The 22,328-nt window shown below is 42.0% G+C and overlaps 1 protein-coding gene across 1 annotated transcript in view; it reads right to left on the reverse strand.

Annotated features, from left to right (window-relative positions):
* Window positions 1–22,328, reverse strand: part of LOC308678418 (sodium channel protein type 5 subunit alpha-like) — a gene marked incomplete at its 3' end in the record, with an annotated part of 408,240 nt that overhangs the window by 224,693 nt on the left and 161,219 nt on the right. The window contains exon 8 of the mRNA XM_081345599.1: window positions 3,374–3,437. Coding sequence (XP_081201725.1) covers window positions 3,374–3,437 — 64 coding nt within the window. The remainder of the gene's footprint in view (window positions 1–3,373; window positions 3,438–22,328) is intronic.

A 22,328-nucleotide genomic window follows, 5' to 3' on the forward strand; every position in this document is an offset into this window, starting at 1 on the left:
CAACTGATTCGTATTTTATGACGGTTGCAGTGTTCCAAATCATGGGATCCCCTTTTGCGATTTTTCTGACAAGCAAAGTCAGATCCACTTAACAACTGTGTTACTAATTTAACAACTGCAGTGATTCATTCAACAACGGCGGCAAGAAAGATGGTAAAATGGGGCAAAATTCACTTAATAACTGTCTTGCTTAGTAACAGAAATTTTGGGCTCAATTGCAGGCCTCTAAGGTGAGGACTAGCTGTACACGCCAGTGGCCAAATGGCCACATTTTGATCATGTGACCATGGGGAGGCTGCAAAGGTCATAAGGGTGAAAATTATCATAAGTCCCTTTTTCATGCTGCAGTACAGTGGCGTAGCATGGGGGGTGCAGGGGGGGCCGGCCGCACCGGGTGCAACATCTGGGGGGGGCGTGCTCGCACTCGCAGCTCTCTGCCCCTGCCTGGCTCACTCACTCTCTCTCACTGCAGTGCTGGCTGTGCGAATCCGATCCGAGCCGCCGGGTCGCCACCCACTGTGGAGGGGGGGTGCCAGGCGTGCGGTGCGGTGCGGAGAGAGAGCGAGGGACTATCTGGGGGAGGGACAGTGCAGCGGCCACCCAGCACAGCGCTGAGCGCGGGAGAGAACCACACCAGACCAGCCCAGGCAGCAGCAAGAAGAAGCTGGCAGCGGCGGCAGGTGAGAGACTCGAGTGCTAAAATCCACGGGTTAGGGGGCGCAAATTACTTGCCTTGCCCCGGGTGCTGACAACCCACGCTACGCCACTGCTGCAGTAACTTTGAACGATCACTAAATGAATGGCTGTAAGTCAAGGAGTATCTGTACATTGAATTCCTTTAAAAACAGTGTCAACAGAGAAGGTGGAAAAAGAATGCCAGATTTACTGGGGAGGGGAAAAAAAATCACAAATGGCTAAATTGAAAGTGGGGAAAAAAATTCTGGAAGAAGGGATAAAAGAACATAGGGCACATTTTTCCATTGTCCCCTTGACCCTGGCAATGTCACAGCCAATTAGCAAACTACTAATAATGTCTTTTGATAGCGCCCAATAGGGATGTGAAACCATTCAGATCTGATGCCAAAAAAATGCTTCAAAATGCTATCATACAAGTTAGCACTTCTTCTTTTTTTTAAAAAAGAACAGCATTTCTTTCTAGGTTTGCACAGTAACGACACGTAGTCCTCGACTTACAATCACAACTGAGACCACATTTTCCATTGTTAAGTGAGGCAGTTGTTAAGTAAGTTATGCCCAATTTTACACCTTTTCTTGCCGTGGTCGTTAAGCAAACCACTGCAGTTGTTAAATGAATCACAGGGCTGTTAAGCAAGCTCAGCTTCCCTCACCGAGTTTGCTTGGCAGAAACCAACCGGGAGGGTCACAAATGGCAATCACGTGTCCCTGGGATGCTGCAACCGTCATAAATACATGCGGGTTGTCAAGCACCTGAATTTTGATTATTTGGCAATAGTGATGCTGCGATGGTTGCAAATGCAAGGACTGGTTGTAAGTCATTTTTTCCCAATGCTGTTCTAACTTGGATGGGTCAGTAAACAAATGATTATAAGTCAAGGACTATCCTTATACAAAAATACATGCTTGAGTGATATGCACACATCTGCTCTGAAGCACCTTGTAACCTCTCCTCGGAAGCTCCTTAATTCAAACTGTACACAATGGAGAAGCTTTTTATACAACTGGAGATAGCGTTATGTCAGTTTTATTTATTTTTTTTTATTTCAATGCAACTGTAGCATTTATATTTCCTTAGAAATCCCTTTAAAATTCTGCCATGGAAATTCTTTTAAATTTTCATCACAGACATATTTTCCAAATATGCTCTGTTTCTTCTTGAAAGCGACAACACCAGAATTAATCATGCATAATTTTCATTCTTGCTTTTCTCTCATGTCTCTATTATTTCAACATTTTTCTTATGTTCCCTTCTCTTTTTTAGCATTCTCCTTTTTTTAAATTATCAACTGAATGCCAGGACAAGCTGGAGGATAATGTTATTATCATGACTGGGTGACCATCTTTGCCGTTCGCATTGACCCTCTGAGCTGTGACTGCCCTCTAGAGCTGAACTAACAGTCATGAGTTGCTCCACTGAATTGAAGCAGTCCGAAATACAACAATTAGCCATTAGTCTTACTGGACTTCAAATCTTTAAAGTGCTTTCAAATAAGCATACATAATGTTGTACTTTCCAAGGAAATCAATACAGAAAGTAAGTCTCATTGAACTTAATGAACTTTACTTCCAAGAAAACAGCAATCAGAGTCTATTGTACTTTCTTTACTGAAATTCGTGCAATATGTTATGCATAAATTTAAATTACATTTCAGTGCAGCTAAATTCAGCAAATTTAGTCTGGATCAACTCAGCTACAGTAGTCTGGATCCGATCTAAAATTTCTGAGAGGTGGACAAACGTGACCTACAGGTAGTCCTCGAATTACAAGTCTTTGTTAGAAATTGCAACAGCACTCACAAAAGTGGCATGGCTGTTTTTCACACTTATGACCATTGCAAGCATCCCCAGAGTCGCAGGATCAAAATTTGTACGCTTGGCAACTGACTTGAATTTATGAGGTTTGCAGTGTCTCAGCTTTGTGTGATCACATTTTACGACCTTCTCACAAGCGAAGTCAAATGGGGGAAGCCAAATTCACTTAACAACCATGTTACTAACTTAAGAATTGCAGTGATTCACTTAATAACTGTGGCAAGAAAGATCATAAAGTGGGGCAAAATTCACTTAACTGTCTTGCTTAATAATGGAAATTTTGGGCTCAGTTGGGGTCATAGGTCAAGGACTACTTGTAGCCAGACCCCCCATCTCCTCTCTCTGTGGACTTCACCCTTTTTCTTTCCATTGTGGTTAAACAAATTTTATCAGAATTTTTAATGGTATGGTTCTTATTTAATGTTTTAACATTTTAATGTTTAACATGGTATTTTAATTATATGACTGTAAGTTGCCTAGAGTTGCCTTGGCGAGATGGGTAGCATAGAAGTCTATTAATAAATAAAAATAAATAAACTATTTAGACAAGCTTTCAAAGACCTGTTATTAAATATCCAGGAACTCGTTTTACTTATTTCAGAAACTTCATTTTGTGCAACAATGCCAACAAAGAATTTATTAAATACATCTGTAAAAGGATAGGGGAGAAGTGAGATCACACATATTGAGATATCACTGTCCAAATAAGCCAAATTATATAATTTACATCATTTGTACAATGACATTGCAACATATATGACGTAGTCGTGGTTTCTGCACAACATTAGGAAAACTAAGAAGATCTAGTTATAACAACAGAGCTTTGTCATTCTTTCTCAAAATATGATCAAATCAAACTCACCCAGCATCTGTGCTATTGCCACACAGTAATGGATCTGTTGTGCCCTCTTTAATGAAGTAGTTTTCTGTAACAGAAATGCAGCAATAAGTGTTTTTAATTAACAATAGGTGCAAGCTGAAAAAAAATCTGATCCCTTTATCAATGTAAATAGGAATTTTCAAAATTGGCTGGAAGTATGAGATTTTGGAGCACCAAGAGTTGTATATAAGCTAAAATCTATCCTCCCCTAGATGTTTTTTCCCCTACATATCTGTATAAAAAGACCCCACCACCTGGACACTAGGACAGGAGGCCACCAGGAGATTCTAGACAATTTAGGATATATCAGGGAGGCATTCATGTAGCATCAGGATCAAAAGACAACATGGAGTATATTTGTGCCTTAACATTTACGCATACAGTAATAGGCAAAAATAATTATGTCATATACTTGCTAAGGATTATGGGAGTTGAATTCCAACACATTTGGGGTAAAATGTAGGTAGGAAGTACAGATATTCTTTGATGTATAACCTTTGCTTAGTGATCATTCAAAGTTACAATGGCTCAGGAAAAAGGGACATATGGTATTTTTCACACTTATCACCATCGCAGCACCCACGTGGTTATGCGATCAAACTTCAGACCTTTGGCAACTGGCTCACATTTATGATGATCATCTTTTGCGACCTTCTTACAAGCAAAGCCAATGGGGAAGACATACTCACTTAACAACCACGTTACTAACTTAACAACTGCAGTGATTCATTTAACAACTGTGGCAAGAAAGGTTGTAAAAATGAGGCAAAACTGGCTTAACAAATGTCTCACTTAGCAACAGAAATTTTGGGTTCAACTGTGGTCATAACTTGAGGACAATCTCTAAATGAACGGCTGGGATAAAAGATATCTTGGCTTGACCCAGTCAAAATATTCTTGTGGTCTTACCGATCCGTGAGAGAAGTCTGTGACCTCACCCTGGAATCGAGCAGGACGAGATTAAGATTACCTGCCTCTCCTTTCCCCTTAGCTGACACCACCGTCCCCATACTGGCTGGGGAATTCTGGGAGTTGAGTCTTAAAGTTGCCAAGTTTGGAGACTCCTGATCTAGACCATTAAAGGGAGAGATCCAGGGACTCTTTGCATTTTGGATTCTACTTTCCTACACAACAGGATGTTCTGCTAAACTTGGTTGTCTCAGCTTAGAATAACCAAAGAATGTCCGAAGCATTTATTATGCCCAGAAATGATGCACTGTTTTTACAACTGATAAGTAGCCACTTTTCTTTCAAGCATTCCTCCCTTCCATTTTTTTTTCCTTTCCTCACGTTGGGTGTGATGGTGTTGAGTAGAACTTAGCTATCTCTGGAAGTGACAAGGTGCTTATAAAGCAAAACAGCATGACTGTGCCACAAAGGAATGTGCAACGGGCCACCTCTGCCTCTACAGCAGAGATAAAAGATAAAAAAGCAATGCCAGCTATCTTTTCATAGTCGCCTCGTTCAGCCAGCCTGTGCAAGGGAAAATCACTACCGCATAGGGTGACAGAAAGAGAAGGGTGTTGGAGGCACTCTTTACAGGCTGATTAAGGGGTGAGCTGAAATAAGCAGCAATAAAAGAAAGGCTAATTTTTAAAATAATGCAAGAAAATGCTTATAGGGCATAACTACAATATCTGCAATTAGGATTACAGAATCTGCAGTATCATTTTAGGAACTTTCAGAACATCTGAGAATGGCTGTCAATAGTGCATGCTATAATTTCTGTTGTGTACAGTAGTTTCCTATAGTTTCTATATGACTTTCTGTACTATGACTACTATGTTATATTTTTATCCGAAAATAGAAAGTTAGCTCAGAAGACTTTTCTCTCTCTCTCTCTCTCTGAGCTTGCAAAAACTAAAAAAAAAAAATGGCTTCTGAACCTGCAGATTGATATCCAGGAAAAAACACTGTAAGAATATATCACTTCCTTCCCCGTGCATATACCAGGTTTAGGATTATAGCAATAACACTTAGATTTATATACCACTTCAACAATATTCCCCCCAAAAATCTGGCTCCTTATTTTACCGACCTCAGAAGGGTAGAAGGCTGAGTCAACCTTGAGTCCCCGCCAGGACTGAACTCCTGGCTGTGGGCAGAATTAGCCTGCAATACTGCTTTCTAATCACTGCACCACAATGGCTCAATAATGCAGAATAGGATTAGATGTTGGGCTGTCCTAGGAACTGGCTTACGTCTTTTGAATCACTGCTCAAGCAACAGGCTCTTTTCATGTGGAAAAACAGAGTCTTGGGCTATATTGAGCTGAGAGCTACTATGTGCTGAATTTTTACAGGCATAGATTTGATTTTTATTAATGCCCCATATGTATCTATGAGCATCTCAAAAATCAGACTGTCTTACCAGGAGTCATGTACATTTTGTTATAGATCAGCAGTCCATAGTCAGAAGAGAATTTAAGCAAAATTTGCTCCTTTTGTTGAACTGTCTAGCATACTCCATTTCAAAGTCAAAACTTTCACAGGATTTCATAAATTCCATCCTGAATTTCTAGTCATGAAGTTAGAACTTGGAAACTATTCTACAGAGCCATTTTGCACTCTGCAGAGGCAATTATAGCCCAAGCTACCTACCCTCCTTCAAAGTAATCCCTAAAATCCTATTCCAAAGGGCAAAGGAAACACAGCAAATTTACAGGGATTGCAGCCAAGGCGTGAAAAAATAGGAGCCTGTGAGCGAAAAAATAGGAGCTTGTGAGCGTTGAAAAATATTACCAGCCTAGCATGCTATTTCAGCAAGATAGCTTGCAAGATATCCTCTGACCTCCTTCCACATTTTAAACTTTCTGAAAACTACCAACTTTTCCATGGCAATTACCCAAAATCAGCTTCCCACAGATCAATAAGCATCCACTCCCTTGGATAGGTAAGCGGACCTTACCCCCTGCAGAGGTACTAACTCTGGGGTTGCGAATATCTAGGTTTGAAAGTCAGTCTTTCAAAACTACAATGGACCCTTAGTTATCACAGTCTTTGTTTTTTGATGGAATTGTTACGTAATGCCCCAGTTATTTTTGTTCCTTGCTTTGGGACACAGAGTTACTAGAAGTCAGCCAGCATGTAAAATTAATAAATTATTATTATTGATTACTAATCGACTATTTGTTTTCCTAAATAGAATCGGATTGTTTGCTGTCCCAGAGTTATGCATTTACATTGGGCAGCTATATGCATTTAAATAAATAAATAAATATTCTACCTGTCTAGCACAACAAAGGAGGAAGCCAGAAAAGAAACAGAGAAATATCAGAACTATAACTACTTTTATCTACTCTTCCATAAGACGTACAAATTCTCTAGGTCTCCTGGCCCTCGTTGTTAAATTGCTCCCATCAATCTATAAATCGAATTTAACTTGTAGAAATTGTGTAAGGATCATTGGGGGAATAAGACGTATCAGAAAGAATGAAATTATAAAACCACGAGCAGGACCTGCTTTATTTTTAATCCGTCTCTGTTGGTAAATAAAGATTAATAGCCCTTTTGTTCAGCTGAAGAAAATATGAAGGAATGCTTATGTTGCTAAAAAAAACATGGATAACTAGGATACTAAAGGTTGGCATCTTGGTTTCCAGCAAGTCAGTAAATGTCCACAGATCGCAGAATGTTGGCAATTTGCAAGAAAGGAATCTTCAGGCAAAGAAATGCTAATAAGCTAGTTAATTTATTTATTTACAGTGGATTGGTGGCAATCCCCTCCCATTCGGAAGATTGAAGGTTCAGTCCTAAGCAGCAGCAGAGATCAATCCTAGGCAGTGAAGTTCTCAGCAGAGAAAATATCTGCTCTGAACTCCATGTAAGCATCTCGAAAGGCATTCAGCCAGTAAATGCTCAGCTTCAACCAGTTGCGGCGACTCTGCCCTGAATAAAGAGATTACAGGGCCGTAAAAGTGTGTTTGCTTGTTTGTTTATTAAACGTATATGCCACCCATTTTACCTAGGGGTGACTTTAAGCATTCTATTTCCCTTCAACACAATATCTGTATCACTAAAGGCAGTCCTTGACTTTCTAGAGTCTCAACATCTTTTTTACATTGTGGTGACCAAAACTGGATGCAGTATTCAAAGTGTAGCCTTACCAAGGAATTAAAAAGTGGTATTAGTACTTCACGGGATCTTGATTCTATTCCTCTGTCAATGCAGCCTAGCACTGTGTTGGCTTTTTTGGCAGCTGCAGCACACTGCTGGCTCATATCGAAGTGATTGTCTACTAGGACTCCAAGATCCCTCTCACAGTTACTACTATTGAGCAAGATACCCCCCCTATACTATGCCTGTGCATTTGGTTTTTCTTGCCTAAATGCAGAACCTTACTTTTTTCACCACTGAATTTCATTTTGTTAGATAGTGCCCAGTGTTCGAGTCTGTCCAGATCCTTCTGTATTTTAAGCCTATCTTCTGCAGTATTGGCTATTCATGCCAGCTTGGTGTTGTCTGCAAATTTGATGAGTTCCCCATTTATCCCTTCGTCCAATGACCCCTTGAAGTTATGATGACATTGAAAAACCCAACTTATAGCATAAACCATTTTTCATACTTATGTCTGTTGCAGCATCCCCATGCTCATGCAATCAAAATTCAGATGCATGGCAACTGGCATGCATTTATGACAGTTGCGGTGTCCTTGCATCATGTGACCCATTTTTGCAACCTTCTGACAAGCAAAGTTAATGGGAAAGCCAGATTCAATTAATGACTGGGTACTAAGTTATCAGCTGCAGTGATTCACTTAATAACAGTGGCAAGGAAGGACAGAAAATGGAGCAAAACTCACTTAACAAACTTAGCAACAGAAATTTTGGTTTCAATTGTGGTCACAAGTCAAGGACTATCTATATAAAAGGTATGTACTGTATATATAAGTAGGTAACTACACATATCCTGTGAAACAGATGATGATGATGATGATGATGATGATGATGATGATGATGATGATGATGATGATTATTATTATTATTATTATTATTATTATTATTATTATTATTATTATTATTATTATTATTATTATTATTATTATTATTATTATTATTATTATTATTATTATTCCTGCATGCCATCAGTCACATGGAGGAATAGTCTAGATGTGATAGGTTGTCATTAAAACATTAAGTAAATCTTCAGATCTAGAAAAAGGTTGTTGTGACTCCTTTAAGAATACAGTAAATATGTCTTAAACAGCCATAGACATTTTTCAGGCCCATTGAGATATCTGAAGAACCACTAATTTCGTAATGAAAACTGACCCTGTACTCCTGAGATCCAGAACAGATTTTTCAAATTATTCTCAAAAATATCCTGCCTTATGAATGGATCGAGCAGGGGGTTGCCCTTTTATCCTCCCCCAAAAAATATCCTTAGTTTTTTTCAACAAAGAAGGCTGAACTGCAAATTCTTTTACTGCTATTTACTTCTTAAAATTCTAGGCTGACTCATAATTCTTAAATGCCACTTTATTACCTAATGTACCCTTAATATCTCCATCAAGGCATATTTTCTCTGCCCTATCCTATGCTTCTTTCCTAGAAACTATCAATTTCCTTAGAAAGACACATTAAAAAATCATATCTGAGGGATTTTTTCTCTGATCAGCAAAATATTCTTCCACTGTTACACATTTGCCATAGACATGCATAATTCATAAGTTTCACGAAAAACTGAAGTTACATGTTATCTGATTTTAATGCAATTTATTAGAATCCTCATGTTTGCAATAATCAGGTGGTCATCAAAATTCTCACCTCATAATTCCTAATGCGCTAAAAGTAAAACTTTCTGCTCCAGAGATCGTGACCTTTAACCTCCATCATTCTCAACCAATGACCACAGGAAGTCCTTGACTTACAACCACAATTGAGCCGAAATTTCTATTGCTAACTGAAACATTTATTAAGTGAATTTTGCCCAATTTAACAACCTTTCTTCCCAAAGTTGTTAAGTGAGTCACTATAGTTGTTAAGTGAGTAATATGGTTGTTAAGTGAATCTGGCTTCTCCATTGATTTTGCTTGTCAGAAGTTTGCAAAAGATTATCACATGACCCCAGGATGCTGCAACCAACATAAATGTGGGTCAGTTGTCAAACATCAGAATTTTGATCACGTGGGGATGTTGCAATTGTTGTAAGTTTGAAAAACAGTTGTAAGTCACTACTTCCAGTGTCACTGTAATTTCAAAAGGTCACTAAGCAAACTTCTGTAAGTCGAGGACTGCCTGTATTGGCCATCATGAAAGAGGCAGCAGCTGTAGGCAGATATATCTGCTGGGGATGAAATTGGGGATGGTAACTTTAGACTTCTCAGCAAGCTTAACAACAGGACAAACTGTTAGAAAGAGTTTGCTTGGTATACGCTTCTTCCTTGAAAATTTTGCTAAATATCTATTGATCTGTGAGGTGTGTGGAATCAGGATCACACATTAAGTTCTATTTGAGAAGATTAATTGCTCGAGCCTATACACAAGAATCTATTTAGTTAAGGGTCAGCACTAAATTGGTGCTAGGTAAGAGTCAATGGATTTCAGTGGGGACCGAATATGAATCATTTGTGACAATGTAAAGACTCCAGTCTGATTCCTCTCTTGACTCCACCCTCTGGCTCTGCCTTTTCTTTTTCTACATGATTGGCTGGCTTCTTACACCTTGAATGCTCTTTCCACCCCTAAATAAAGGAAATTTTTCATTTTTCAGATGACTTCATCATTTTCTCTAGCAGGAATTACATTTCTGCTCAGAAAGTCATTGCCCTTCCTATTCATAATTCCTATTCATATCCCCAGGCAGTTTTGCATAGTTTTCGAAAGTACAGGGTTATTTGTCAAACCTAAGCCCAAAGATGACAGAGTTTAATCCAGGCCAGTCCAAATCTTTGCTGGAATAAAGCTATAACTATCTAACCTAATAGATATACAGGTAGTCCTCTATTCCTTTGACAAACAGAATCAAGTCACCTCTGTAGCATAAAATGGATCTAGATCACTTTGCCCAGATTTAGCAACATGTTTTTTTTTCTTTTCCAGTGTTTGAGTTTGTTAGATTAAGCAACATTTCTTGTCTTGCATCATTTTATAAGTCCTGGGAAACAAAAATGGACAATATATCCATGCTAACATTAATTATTAAAAATGTGTATTTTTTTCAAACAAATCAGAGAAATCGGGGGGGGGGGAAGCACCCAGCCACTAGATACCACAAAAAGCACAATTCTAATTGGTTGGCAACCACTCCATCCTCCTCTAGGAAGATTAATAGAATGCAATTTTAAAAGTGGGAGGCAATACCATTTATGAATAATTTTTAAGTTCCTTCTAACTTGCTGAAATCAATTTAAGAGAAAACGTATACCATTAAAAGTTCCAGGCTGACTTATCGTGTTCAGATCCCAAATCTTCCCTTCTTTGAAGAATGTTCAGTCTTTTGTATTTGATTCTCACTCTGAGTAAGAAACAATTGTTCCTTCTTCCAAGCTTTTCCCATGAGCATCAAATACCTCAATATTTTGGCCACCTGTCTTAATTTCTCGAAGTAGAACTGACAAAAAGACAACTCTAGATTTTTCCCCCATCAGAAATAGAAACTCTCTAACCATTTGTCATATTATTCCCTTAACAATGATTGTGGTACACTACGTCTACAGCTATTGAAAAATCCTTCCTCAAGGCAGTTCCCCTTGGGATTTAATGTAAGTGTGAAAAGCTAGCTAAGCAGATGAAAGCCAAATAATGACAGCACAGATAGTTCTCAACTTACAAAATTACATGCAAAGTTACAACATCAAAAAGTGATTTAGGATCAATTTATCACACTTACAACCATTGCAATATCCTCATCGTCAAGTGACCAAAATTTGGACGCTTGTCAACTGACTCATATTTATGATGGTTTTCAGTATCCTGGAGTCATGTGATCCCCTTTTGTGACATTCTGACAAACAAAGTCAATGAGGAAGCCAGATTCATTTAACAAACATGTTATTAACTTAACAACTGCAGTGATTAAAAACTACGGCAAGAAAGATCGTAAAATGGGGCAAAACTGACTTAACAGCTGTCTCACTTAGCAACAGAAATTTTGGGCTCAATTGTGGTCATAAGTCGAGGACTACTTGTAGAAGATCATAGCCATTGTTTAAGGACAGTCCCTACCTTAAGTACAAGAATGTAATACATTACTCAGGGGATTTCCATCACAGCCCTTCCTTTTGGAAAAACATTGAAAAAAAAACATTCTATATCATCTCTTTGAATAAGAATTTGAGAGGAAAATGCAGGAGAATTTTTCTGCCTGGAGCAAATCTTAAGATCTTTCCCCATCATGTTTAACTTTGTTGCTTTTCTTAAACCATCGTCTCTCAACCTTGCCAAATTGAAGATGTGTGGACTTCAACTCCCAGAATTCCCCTGCCAGCATAGCTGCCCTAAACATTTCTCCTTGTTTTATTTAGTTCCTAGCCTAGCCTGTTCCAAGTGCCAACTGCTGAAGGGTCAGAGATATCTGGAGTCTGCACTACATGGTATTATAAGATGCTAGATTCAGTGGCGTAGCATGGGGGGTGCAGGGGGGGCCGGCCGCACCGGGTGCAACATCTGGGGGGGCGCGCTCGCACTCGCAGCTCTCTGCCCCTGCCTGGCTCACTCACTCTCTCTCACTGCAGTGCTGGCTGTGCGAATCCGATCCGAGCCGCCGGGTCGCCGCCCACTGTGGAGGGGGGGTGCCAGGCGTGCGGTGCGGTGCGGAGAGAGAGCGAGGGACTATCTGGGGGAGGGACAGTGCAGCGGCCGCCCAGCACAGCGCTGAGCGCGGGAGAGAACCACACCAGACCAGCCCAGGCAGCAGCAAGAAGAAGCTGGCAGCGGCGGCAGGTGAGAGACTCGAGTGCTAAAATCCACGGGTTAGGGGGTGCAAATTACTTGCCTTGCCCCGGGTGCTGACAACCCACGCTACGCCACTGGCTAGATTTCATCTTGTTAGATACTACATGGTACTACATCCACTTGGAGAAAAATAATCAGTGGGGTACCACTAAGTCTCCATCTTAGGCCCAATACTCTTCAATATCTTCATAAATGACTTAGATGAGGGAATTGGAGGGGAAATCAAATTTCATCATCAAATTTGAGATGACACTAAACTGGCAGGAATAGCCAACACCCCAGAAGACAACCGCAGGATCCAAAAAGATCTTGACAAACTTGAACAATGGGCCCTATCCAACAACATGAAATTTAATGTGGAGAAAAGCGAGGTTTTACGTCTAGGCGGGAAAAATCAGAGGTATAAATACAGATTAGGTGAGACCTGGCTCAAAAACAGTAACTGTGAGAGGGACCTTGGAGTCCTAATGGAGGATCACTTGAATATGAGCCAGCAATCTGCAGCAGCAACAAAAAAAGTAAATACTATCCTGAGTTGTATAAACAGAGGCATAGAATCAAGATCATGCGAAGTATTACTACCGCTTTATTAAACCCCAGTAAGACCACATCTGGAATACTGCAACCACTTTTTGCTCACCATATTACAAAAAAGATGTTGAGACTTTTGGGGGGAAAAATCAGATGACTAAGATGATAAAAAGGCCTGGAGACTAAAACATATAAAGAATGGCTGCAGGATTTGGGTTTGGGTAGTCTAAAGAAAAGAAGAAATAGGGGTGACATAATAGAAGTATTCCTGTATTTGAGGGGCTACCACAAAGAAGAGGGGGTCACATTATTCTCCAAAGCACCAGAGGGCAGGACAAGAAACAATGGTTGGAAACTGATCAAAGAGAGAAGCAACCTGGAATTAAGGAGAAACTTCCTAACAGTAAGGACAATTAACCAGTGGAACAGCTTGCCACCAGAAATCATGGGCGCTCCATCACTGGAGGTTTTTAAGAAGAAACTAGACAGTCACTTGTCCGAAATAGTATAGGTTCTCCTGCTTGAGCATGGGGCTGGACTAGAAGACCTCCAAGGTCCCTCTCAGTTCTATTCTATTCTATTCTATTCTATTCTATTCTATTCTATTCTATTCTATTCTATTCTATTCTATTCTATTCTATTCTATTCTATTCTATTCCAGATGCTATCTTGTTAGATTTTTGCTCACGCCATAGTTTTATACAACGTTTCTTCAGTGGGGCGTAATTCCACTGAGCAAATGCAACTACTACACTGAGATTCCTGTTGAAATGCTGTTTCCTAATGAACAATGATAGGCTTTTACTTAATCTAGTCCCACTTTGATTGAATTCAGCATCCTTAACCTCACTCTCTGCATTTGCCACATCAATCTTCCAACTTCTGAAATGCACAATCTTATTATGTACAGTGATCGATAACCTTCAGACAATGTTAGGTCATTCACCTCAACATAATACTTACAAAACGCCATTCATATTTGGCTTTGTTTTTTTAAAAAAAAATGCATAACAGCATCACATGTGGAACAGTACTTCTGCAATCCATCTAGTGGATATAGCATCATCCAATTCTTGGTCCACTCCATCCATTACAGACGCACGTGCTGAGCCTAGTTACTTTTTAAATCCCTGAACAGTTGGAAAATGTTCAACAAAACACATGCCCCTTGACACTGCAGGAAAGAGGCAGGTATTGAATTTTGTCTTGCTGTGCAGCTAATCAAAGAATAATTCCAATTTGTTTTGCTAATACTTCATTTTTCTGGTTATCATTCACAAGAAGTAGGGGAAGAGTAGGCAAAGCTGGAAGGATGGAGTTAAGCATGTCATTAGCTTAGAGCCGTGGTGGCGAACCTATGGCACACGTGCCACAGGTAGCTCGCAGACCCCTCTCTGTGGGTATGGGCACCATCGCCCCAGTCCTAGGCCTTCAGCTGGGTTTTATAAAACCTTTTCACTTTAGGCCACCACCGTGTGCAAAAAAAAAAAGGTTCAATCAATAAATCAATTTCAGCTTCTTGTGGGGAAAAAAAAGATATCGCAAAGTTGGAATTGATTGATTGAACTTTTTAGTCCCACCCAGTCTGCTGTTACCACCGCAGCCACGTCCACCCAATGGGCTATGCCCACCCAACTGACCATGCCCACCCAATGGGCCACACTCACCTGGCATCCAACGACACATAAGTGTGTTACCCGTAGATGGGGGGGAGTGGGAAAGCCCAATCGTCACCCCCCTCAAATCCAACGGGGAAATAAGGATCTGCACCAACTACAAGTGCTCGGTGAACCGCGCCCTAAACCCGCACACTTACCCGGTCCCCACAGTCAGCCACATTCTCGCTTCCCTCCAAGGCAGCGCCATTTTTGCAAGGCTCGATCTTGCGCAGGCATACCAGCAACTCACGATTACCAGGGAAACAGCTGACATTCAAACCATAGTAACACACAGGGGAGCGTTCTGGGTGAACAGGCTGCAGTTTGGGATCAGTGTAGCTCCTCGCATTTTCCAGGAAGTCATGGAGAAAACACTCAGGGGCATCCCAGGAGTCTGCCCCTATTTTGATGACATCCTGATTGCAGGAGCATCAGCAGACGAGCTGGCAGGTAGGCTGAGGGAGGTACTGTCCAGGCTGCGCACAGCTGGCCTCAAGCTAAAGAAGGAGAAATGCAGCATAGGTGTTCCCTCCACAGAATTCTTGGGATTCAGGGTAGATGCCAAGGGAATCCACCCCAAAGAGTCCAAGGTGAGGGCAATCAAACTGGCACCCACACCCATGAACAAGGCAGAGCTACAGGCATTCCTGGGCCTGCTTAACTTCTATCACGCATTCCTTCCACACAAGGCAGCCATTGCAGAGCCACTTCACAGGTTACTGGACAAGCAGGCAGCATGGGTCTGGACTTCTGCCCATGACCAAAGCTTCAGGGCTTTAAAAGCACTACTGTCGGACAGGTCCACAGTAACCCATTTCATCGAGACAAAGCCCATATGCATCGCATGCGATGCATCCCCTTATGGTGTGGGCGCAGTACTCAGTCACCTCGAGCCTAGTGGGGCTCAAATCCCCATAGCCTACTATTCCAGGACGCTGTCTGGAGCAGAAAGAAACTACGCCCAAATTGACAGGGAAGCCCTGGCAATCATGGCAGGAATCAAAAAATTCCACGATTATCTGTATGGCAGGGAGTTCACTGTTTACACGGACCACAAACCACTCCTGAGCCTGTTCACAACGGACAGGCAGACACCCCAAATTCTGTCCCCCAGAATGCTCCGGTGGTCCATCTTCCTTGCAGCCTACAATTGCAAGCTGGTGCACAAGCCAGGGAAGGAGATGGGCCATGCAGACAGCCTAAGTAGGCTACCCATTGACACCACTGAACCAGACCCGGCACCAGCAACACAGATCCTAGCTCTGCAGGAACTACCAGAATGCCCAGTCCATGCCAAGGACATTGCCAGCAACACAGCCAACAACAACATCATGAGCAGGGTACACGCATGGGTTTGGACAGGGTGGCAGGACAAGTCCCCGGGGCCTGAGTTCCAGGCCTATTTCACCAGGCACAACGAGCTCTCCACGCACAGGGGTTGCCTCCTCTGGGGAAGCAGGGTCATTATTCCCACCGCAGTCCGGGGCAAGGTATTGGACTCCTTACATGAGGGACACCCGGAGGTGGTTAGGATGAAGGCACTGGCCAGAAGCTACCTCTGGTGGCCAGGCCTGGACAAGGACATTGAGGAATGGGTCAAGGCCTGTTACACGTGCCAGAGATCCAGGCCAGAAATGCCACATGCACCAGTACACAGGTGGGAGGCCACACACACACCCTGGTCCCGCATCCACATTGACTATGCAGGGCCATTTCAGGGCCAACTGTTCTTAGTAGTAGTGGACAGCCACTCCAAGTGGCTGGAGGTAGTCCCTGTTCTCAACATGACCTCGGGTAGGACAATCCAGGTGCTCAGAGCTCTCTTTGCCACACACGGCCTCCCCAACATAATTGTGTCTGATAACGGGCCTCAGTTTACCGCTAATGATTTCCAGGCATTCTTGAAGGCGAATTGGATTAGGCACGCCACCTCCGCGCCCTTTCATCCATCGACCAACGGGCAAGCTGAACGGATGGTAAAGACGACCAAAGACGCACTCCGGCGCATCATTAGCGGGGACTGGCATCACAGACTGGCGAAATTCCTACTCGCCCAACACACTACACCATGCGTTGCTACCGGGAAGAGCCCAGCAGAACTTCGATGGGGACGGCGTCTCATCACCAAGCTGGACCGTTTACACCCAGACCGAGTAGCAGCTGAGACGGATAGGCCACCACCACCACCACCATCATCATCATCATCACCAGCACACAGGGTTCTCAATGTGGGGGACCTGGTCTGGGCAAGGAACTACGGGGCAGGGCATCCATGGGTTCCGGGGACAGTGGTTGAGAAAACCGGACCCCTCTCTTACATCGTGGGGGTGGAGGGGGACAGACACATAAGGTGTCACATTGACCAGCTCAGAGGAATGGTCCCTGAGTGCACCACACACGCCCAACAGAACAGCCACACCCCAGGGGAAGTCAGCCCAACCGGAAACAACCCAGAACCGGAACCAGCCTCCTGCAACCACCTCTGCTCAACCCAGCACAGAGACTCCACGAACCGGCTGTCCAAGTACAGGGCCAAGTCACACCCAGACGGTCCACCTGGCCCCACAGGACACCTGCCTATTTAGCAGACTATGTGTGCAAGTGACCACCCCACAGTTGCCTTGTATTAACACACGTTGTATATAGTTAATATTGTTTATAGTTGTATGTGGTTCTTCTCTAAGGGGGGAGGGGTGTTATGTATGCAGGCACCTGCATAGCAACAGCCACCAGGGGGCGTTGGCCTGAACGGTTTTGGTGGGAAACCCAGGTTTCGGTGGGAAACCTAGGGCCCACCCCATTGGCTGTCCGCTTACCTGGCTAGGTATTTAAGGAGGCCAGGTAACCCTCATTCCCCAGTACGCTACCCCCTTCCAATAAAGAGCTGAACACGTACTCCGGCTGGCGTCTCTTCGTTGCGTCGGACCCACTACATTGCAAGTGGGTTTTGGGTTGCAGTTTGGGCACTCAGTCTCTAAAAGGTTCACCATCACTGGCTTAGAGTCATTACATTGCCACAAATGGCCCAAGTCTAACCCCTTTTGAACCAGTTGATTCTTATCTGATGTCAATTTAGTATAGAATTTTCTTGTGTACATGTAGTCCTCGACTTATGGCCACAATTAAAATTTCCGTTCCTAAGCACGGCAGCTGCTAAGTGAACCTTGCACCATTTTACAACCTTTCCTGCTACAGTTCTTAAGTAAGTCACTGCAGTTGTTAAGTAAATCATTTGGTCATTAAGCAAATCTGGCTTCCTCCATTGACTTTGCTTGTGGAAACCTGCTGGGAAGGTTACAAATTGTGATCACATGACCCCTGGACAGGGTCCAAATTTTGATCACATGATCACAAGGATGTTGCAAGTGTGAAAACTGGTCATACTTCGTTTTAAATGGATCTTAAATGAGTGGTTGTAAATTGAGGATTATCTGTGTAGGCTTGAGCAACAAATCTTTTAAACTAAAATTTCACATATAATCCTGATCCTTTGCACCTGACACAAAGTGGACACATCAGAAAGAATTTTTTTTCATTTTGTCTCCCAAACAAGTGAAGTATAGGTAGTCCTCGACTTACAACAGTTTGCTTAGTGAGCGTTCAAAGTTAAAACAGCTGAATTATGACCAGTTTTCACACTTATGACATTGGCAGCTTCCCCGTGGTCACGTGCTTTACATTCAAATGCCTGACAACTGACTCGTATTTATGATGGTTGCAGTGTCCTGGAGTCATGATCATCTTTTCCACTCTTTTAACAAGGAAAGCCATGGGGAAGCCAGATTCACTTAACAACCATGTCACCAATTTAACAATTTAGCAGTTTAAACTTTTAGTCTAGCAAAGAGAAGGACTAGGGGTGGCATGATAGCAGTGGTCCAATATTTGAGGGGCTGCCACAAAGAAGAGGAAGGGTCAACCTGTTCTCCAAAGCACCTGGAGGCAGGAGAAGAAGCAACGGATGGAAACTAATCAAGGAGAGAAGCAACCTGGAACTAAGGAGAAACTTCCTGACAGTGAGGACAACCAATGGAGCGGCTCCCCTCCAGAAGTTGTGGGTGCTCCATCACTGGAGGTTTTTAAGAAGAGATCAGACAACCATTTGTCTGAAATGGTATAGGGTAGGGGTAGGCAACCTTGGCTCTTTTATGACTTGTGGACTTCAACTTTAATTGCCCTGTACACCGCCCCAAGTCCTTCGGGAGAGGGGCGGTATATAAATCCAAATAATAAATAAATAATAAATAAATAAACTCCCAGAATTCCTGAGTCAACATGGCTGACTCAGCATGGCTGACTCAGGAATTCTGGGAGTTGAAGTCCACAAGTCATAAAAGAGCCAAGGTTGCCTATCCCTGGTATAGGGCGTCCTACTTGAGCAGGGGGCTGAACGAGAAGATCTCCAAGGTCCCTTCCAACTCTGCTATTCTGTTACATTAAATAATTTCAGACAGGTAAATCATGGGGGAAAAGACCCCCAATTCAGGTAGATCACAGATGAAAAAGTCAATTTATATCTTAGATTCAAAAAAGATCTCCTCTTGGGTTTTTGAATTTATCTGCCTTGCAATTTCTCAAAAAAAAATTTCTCTCCTATAAAAATAAACATTTTTTGCTATACTTTCATTTTTATTCTTTTTCAAAATATTTCAGAAAGTGATCTAACCTCAACCAAGGAAGCTGATTATCTTTTCCTCTGTTATTATTATTTTTTTGCACAGGTCTGCAGAACCTAGATTATATCAGGTTACAAAATGACCCTATTTCAAGATCTGTCTTGCAATTGTCCACTTCTGCACCCTTATAAATGGGACATAAGCCTTCTTTTTGCACCAGAGGGCCTTAATTTTTCATCTCCATAACATAACATCATGGCACTTAAATTGTCATAATGGGACATTTTAGAGTCTTAAGAAACCAAATCTAGTTTATCATATGTGCAAAAGGATCTAGTCCCTACAAGATTTTTGTTAGATCATTTCTTGAGCTCTCATCTCCTAAAATGGAGTCATTAGTTAAATAACAAAGCTATTTAAGATAATTAAGCTACTACCACCTGCTCTTGGAGGGATAGTTTTACCTGGAATCTGGATGAGGCTAGACTTTGAATTAAATGGATCAAGTTAATCCAGGTAACTATTTCAAATATTTTCCAGTATGCTCAATTCAGAAGTTCCAAAAGATTGCAGACTGATTTTATGTATAATTCTCCAGCTTCTACCACACAAAGTAGCTGATTTGAATCAATCATCCCTAGAAGGGCTGCTTTGCCCTTCAGTAGATGTTTCAAGCAGAGGCATCTGCTGTGGATGCTTGAATCTGGATTCACACACCGGTTGGAATTTATAGCTTAAATCACACCTCCAACTCTGGATTCTAAGAAATTCTTCAGGTAACTACAACACTCCATTCTCCAAAGCACCTGAAAGCAGGACAAGAAGCAACGGATGGAAACTAATCAAGGAGAGAAGCAACCTAGAACTAAGGAGAAACTTCCTGACAGTGAGAACAATTAACCAGTGGAACTACCTGCCTCCAGAAACTGTGAATGCTCCAACACTGGACGTTTTTAAGAAGAGACTGGACAGCCATTTGCCTGAAATGGTATAGGGTTTCCTGCCTGAGCAGGGGGTTGGACTAGATGACCTCCAAGGTCCCTTCCAACATCATCATCATCATCATCATCATCATCATCATCATCATCATCATTATTATTATTATTATTATTATTATTATTATTATTATTATTATTATTATTATTATCACATTTTAATCTAGAATCTGTTATGATTGAAAACAAAATGCCAATTCTATATAGCTGCCAAGAAACCATAACAAGGGTGGCAATCTAACATATGTTATAACAACATTGTTAAAATTGTTTTGGTCTCCGAATCAAAGGACAAGATGATACCATTCCTGTTCCTTGTACAGAATCTGACTCGACTGGTCGATTAAATCTTTTGTTAATATTGCAAAGGACAACGTTCTCCCCTAAAATCTATGGAGATTCTCAGTCATCCAGGTCATGGCTGTCCTAAAGATGTTTTTTTCCCCAAAAGGTAATTGGGTTTTTCATTAAAAATGTTTCACTTCTCACCCAAGAACTTCTTCAGTTCTGAATGAATGGTGGAGAACTGAAGGATTTATATTCCTTGCAGTCATCTGGTCATTAGCCCTCTTTCTGAGAGTTGTTGAGGCCACTTGGAGGTTTATCTGTTTCCTCAGAGTCACTTGAATAGTTCAAATGGGTGTGGAACTGTGGAATTTGGAACTGCTGTAAGGACTGTGTTGTAAACAGTGGAGAGGTGGCATCATATCTTTCCCCCTCTGCTGAGAGGGGGCTATTCATTCTTAATGTAGATGGCCTCTTTGACCCTTCTTTCAAACCAGAAAGAGTACTAACAACCAGATGACTGCATGTAATATAACATTCCATTCGCCACCATTTATTCAGAACTGAAGAAGCTTCTTGGATGAGAAGCGAAACATCTCCAAGCAAAGAACAAAGTCCAGCTGCCTTTTGAAAAAAGCACTTTTGCAATCCTCCACGACAGACAACTAGCTTAAAGGCAGACAACTAGCTTAAGGCAGGGCTTTTCAACCTTTTCGCCCATTGTACCACTTTTAGGATACGGCAACATCCGAGTACCACCAGTCGTCTAGCAAGGGGTCAAAAACTTAATGACCCAAAAAAAGGAAAAAAAGTGATGAAGTACAGGTAGTCCTCGACTTACAACAGTTCACTTAGTGACTGTTTGAACTTACAATGGCACTGAAAAAAGTGCCCCCCAAGCCACAGCCGAGCAAGACACCTGCCCGCCCGCCCGGCGGGGCTCTTCCTCCTGTCTGAGGTTTTCATCGTTGTGAGCATTTCTGTTGAGGATTGGCAGTGGGGGTGGGGTGGGGGGAGTTTGGTTTTAATTCCCCCCCCCCTCTGCTGGGTGGTTGCAGCAGGTTTTGGTCACTTCACATGACCCTGGGACACTGTGACCATCATAAATATGAATCAGTTGCCAAGCATCTGAATGTACATCACAAGACCCTGGAGATGCTGCAACATTCCAGCTGATTGGCGCTTCTTCTGGGCTCAGAAGACGTGCCAGGATCAGCACCAAGCTCCAGCTGGATCCTGGCACTGATCCGGGTGCTTCTGCTTAGCCCTGACAGCCCTGCAGCTCCAGCTGTCTCTCGCTCAGGCTTGTGTGAGTGCCACTGGTTCAGCTCATTCCCCTCCCCCGCTACCACTTTTCTAGGATGGTCGCGTACCACCTGCCAGGTGCCAATGTACCACAGGTGGTACCCGTACCACTGGTTGAAAAGCCCTGGCTTAAGGGACAATACTTTGCTATCATCTCTTGGTATCCACTGTCTGAAGAAATTACCACTCTGCTTCATGGTAGGACATGAAGTTGAAATTAGCAATGGACAAGAACAATTATTGACTAAATTGCTCAGCTTGAGCATCACAATGAGAAGAGCACAACAATTTTCAAGTTGAAGCTTTGGGGAACCATATTTAATTCGGAAAAATGATTTGATCCAGAATTGATTATTTGACTCAAATCATTGAATTCAACTGATTTCATTTAAAAAGGTCAATTGTTAAAGACAGGGCTTTTTTTTCATGAGGCTTTCAAAATCAGCCAATTGATTTGGGGGCATCCAATTCAATCTAAATTAGCAGTTAATTTGGAGTTTCAATCAAACCATATTTGAACTGCATCTTCAGATGAAATCTTTGCACAATCCTATTGTCAAAAAACAAAAACAAAAACCCAAACATCTCCAATCTGACACAATGTCTAAATTTTGTTTCCCCTTTAATTCATTATAGATTTTTTTTTGATTGAGA

This window comes from Vipera berus, assembly GCF_964194415.1.
Source record: "Vipera berus genome assembly, chromosome: Z".
In the NCBI taxonomy this organism is placed as follows: domain Eukaryota; kingdom Metazoa; phylum Chordata; class Lepidosauria; order Squamata; family Viperidae; genus Vipera; species Vipera berus.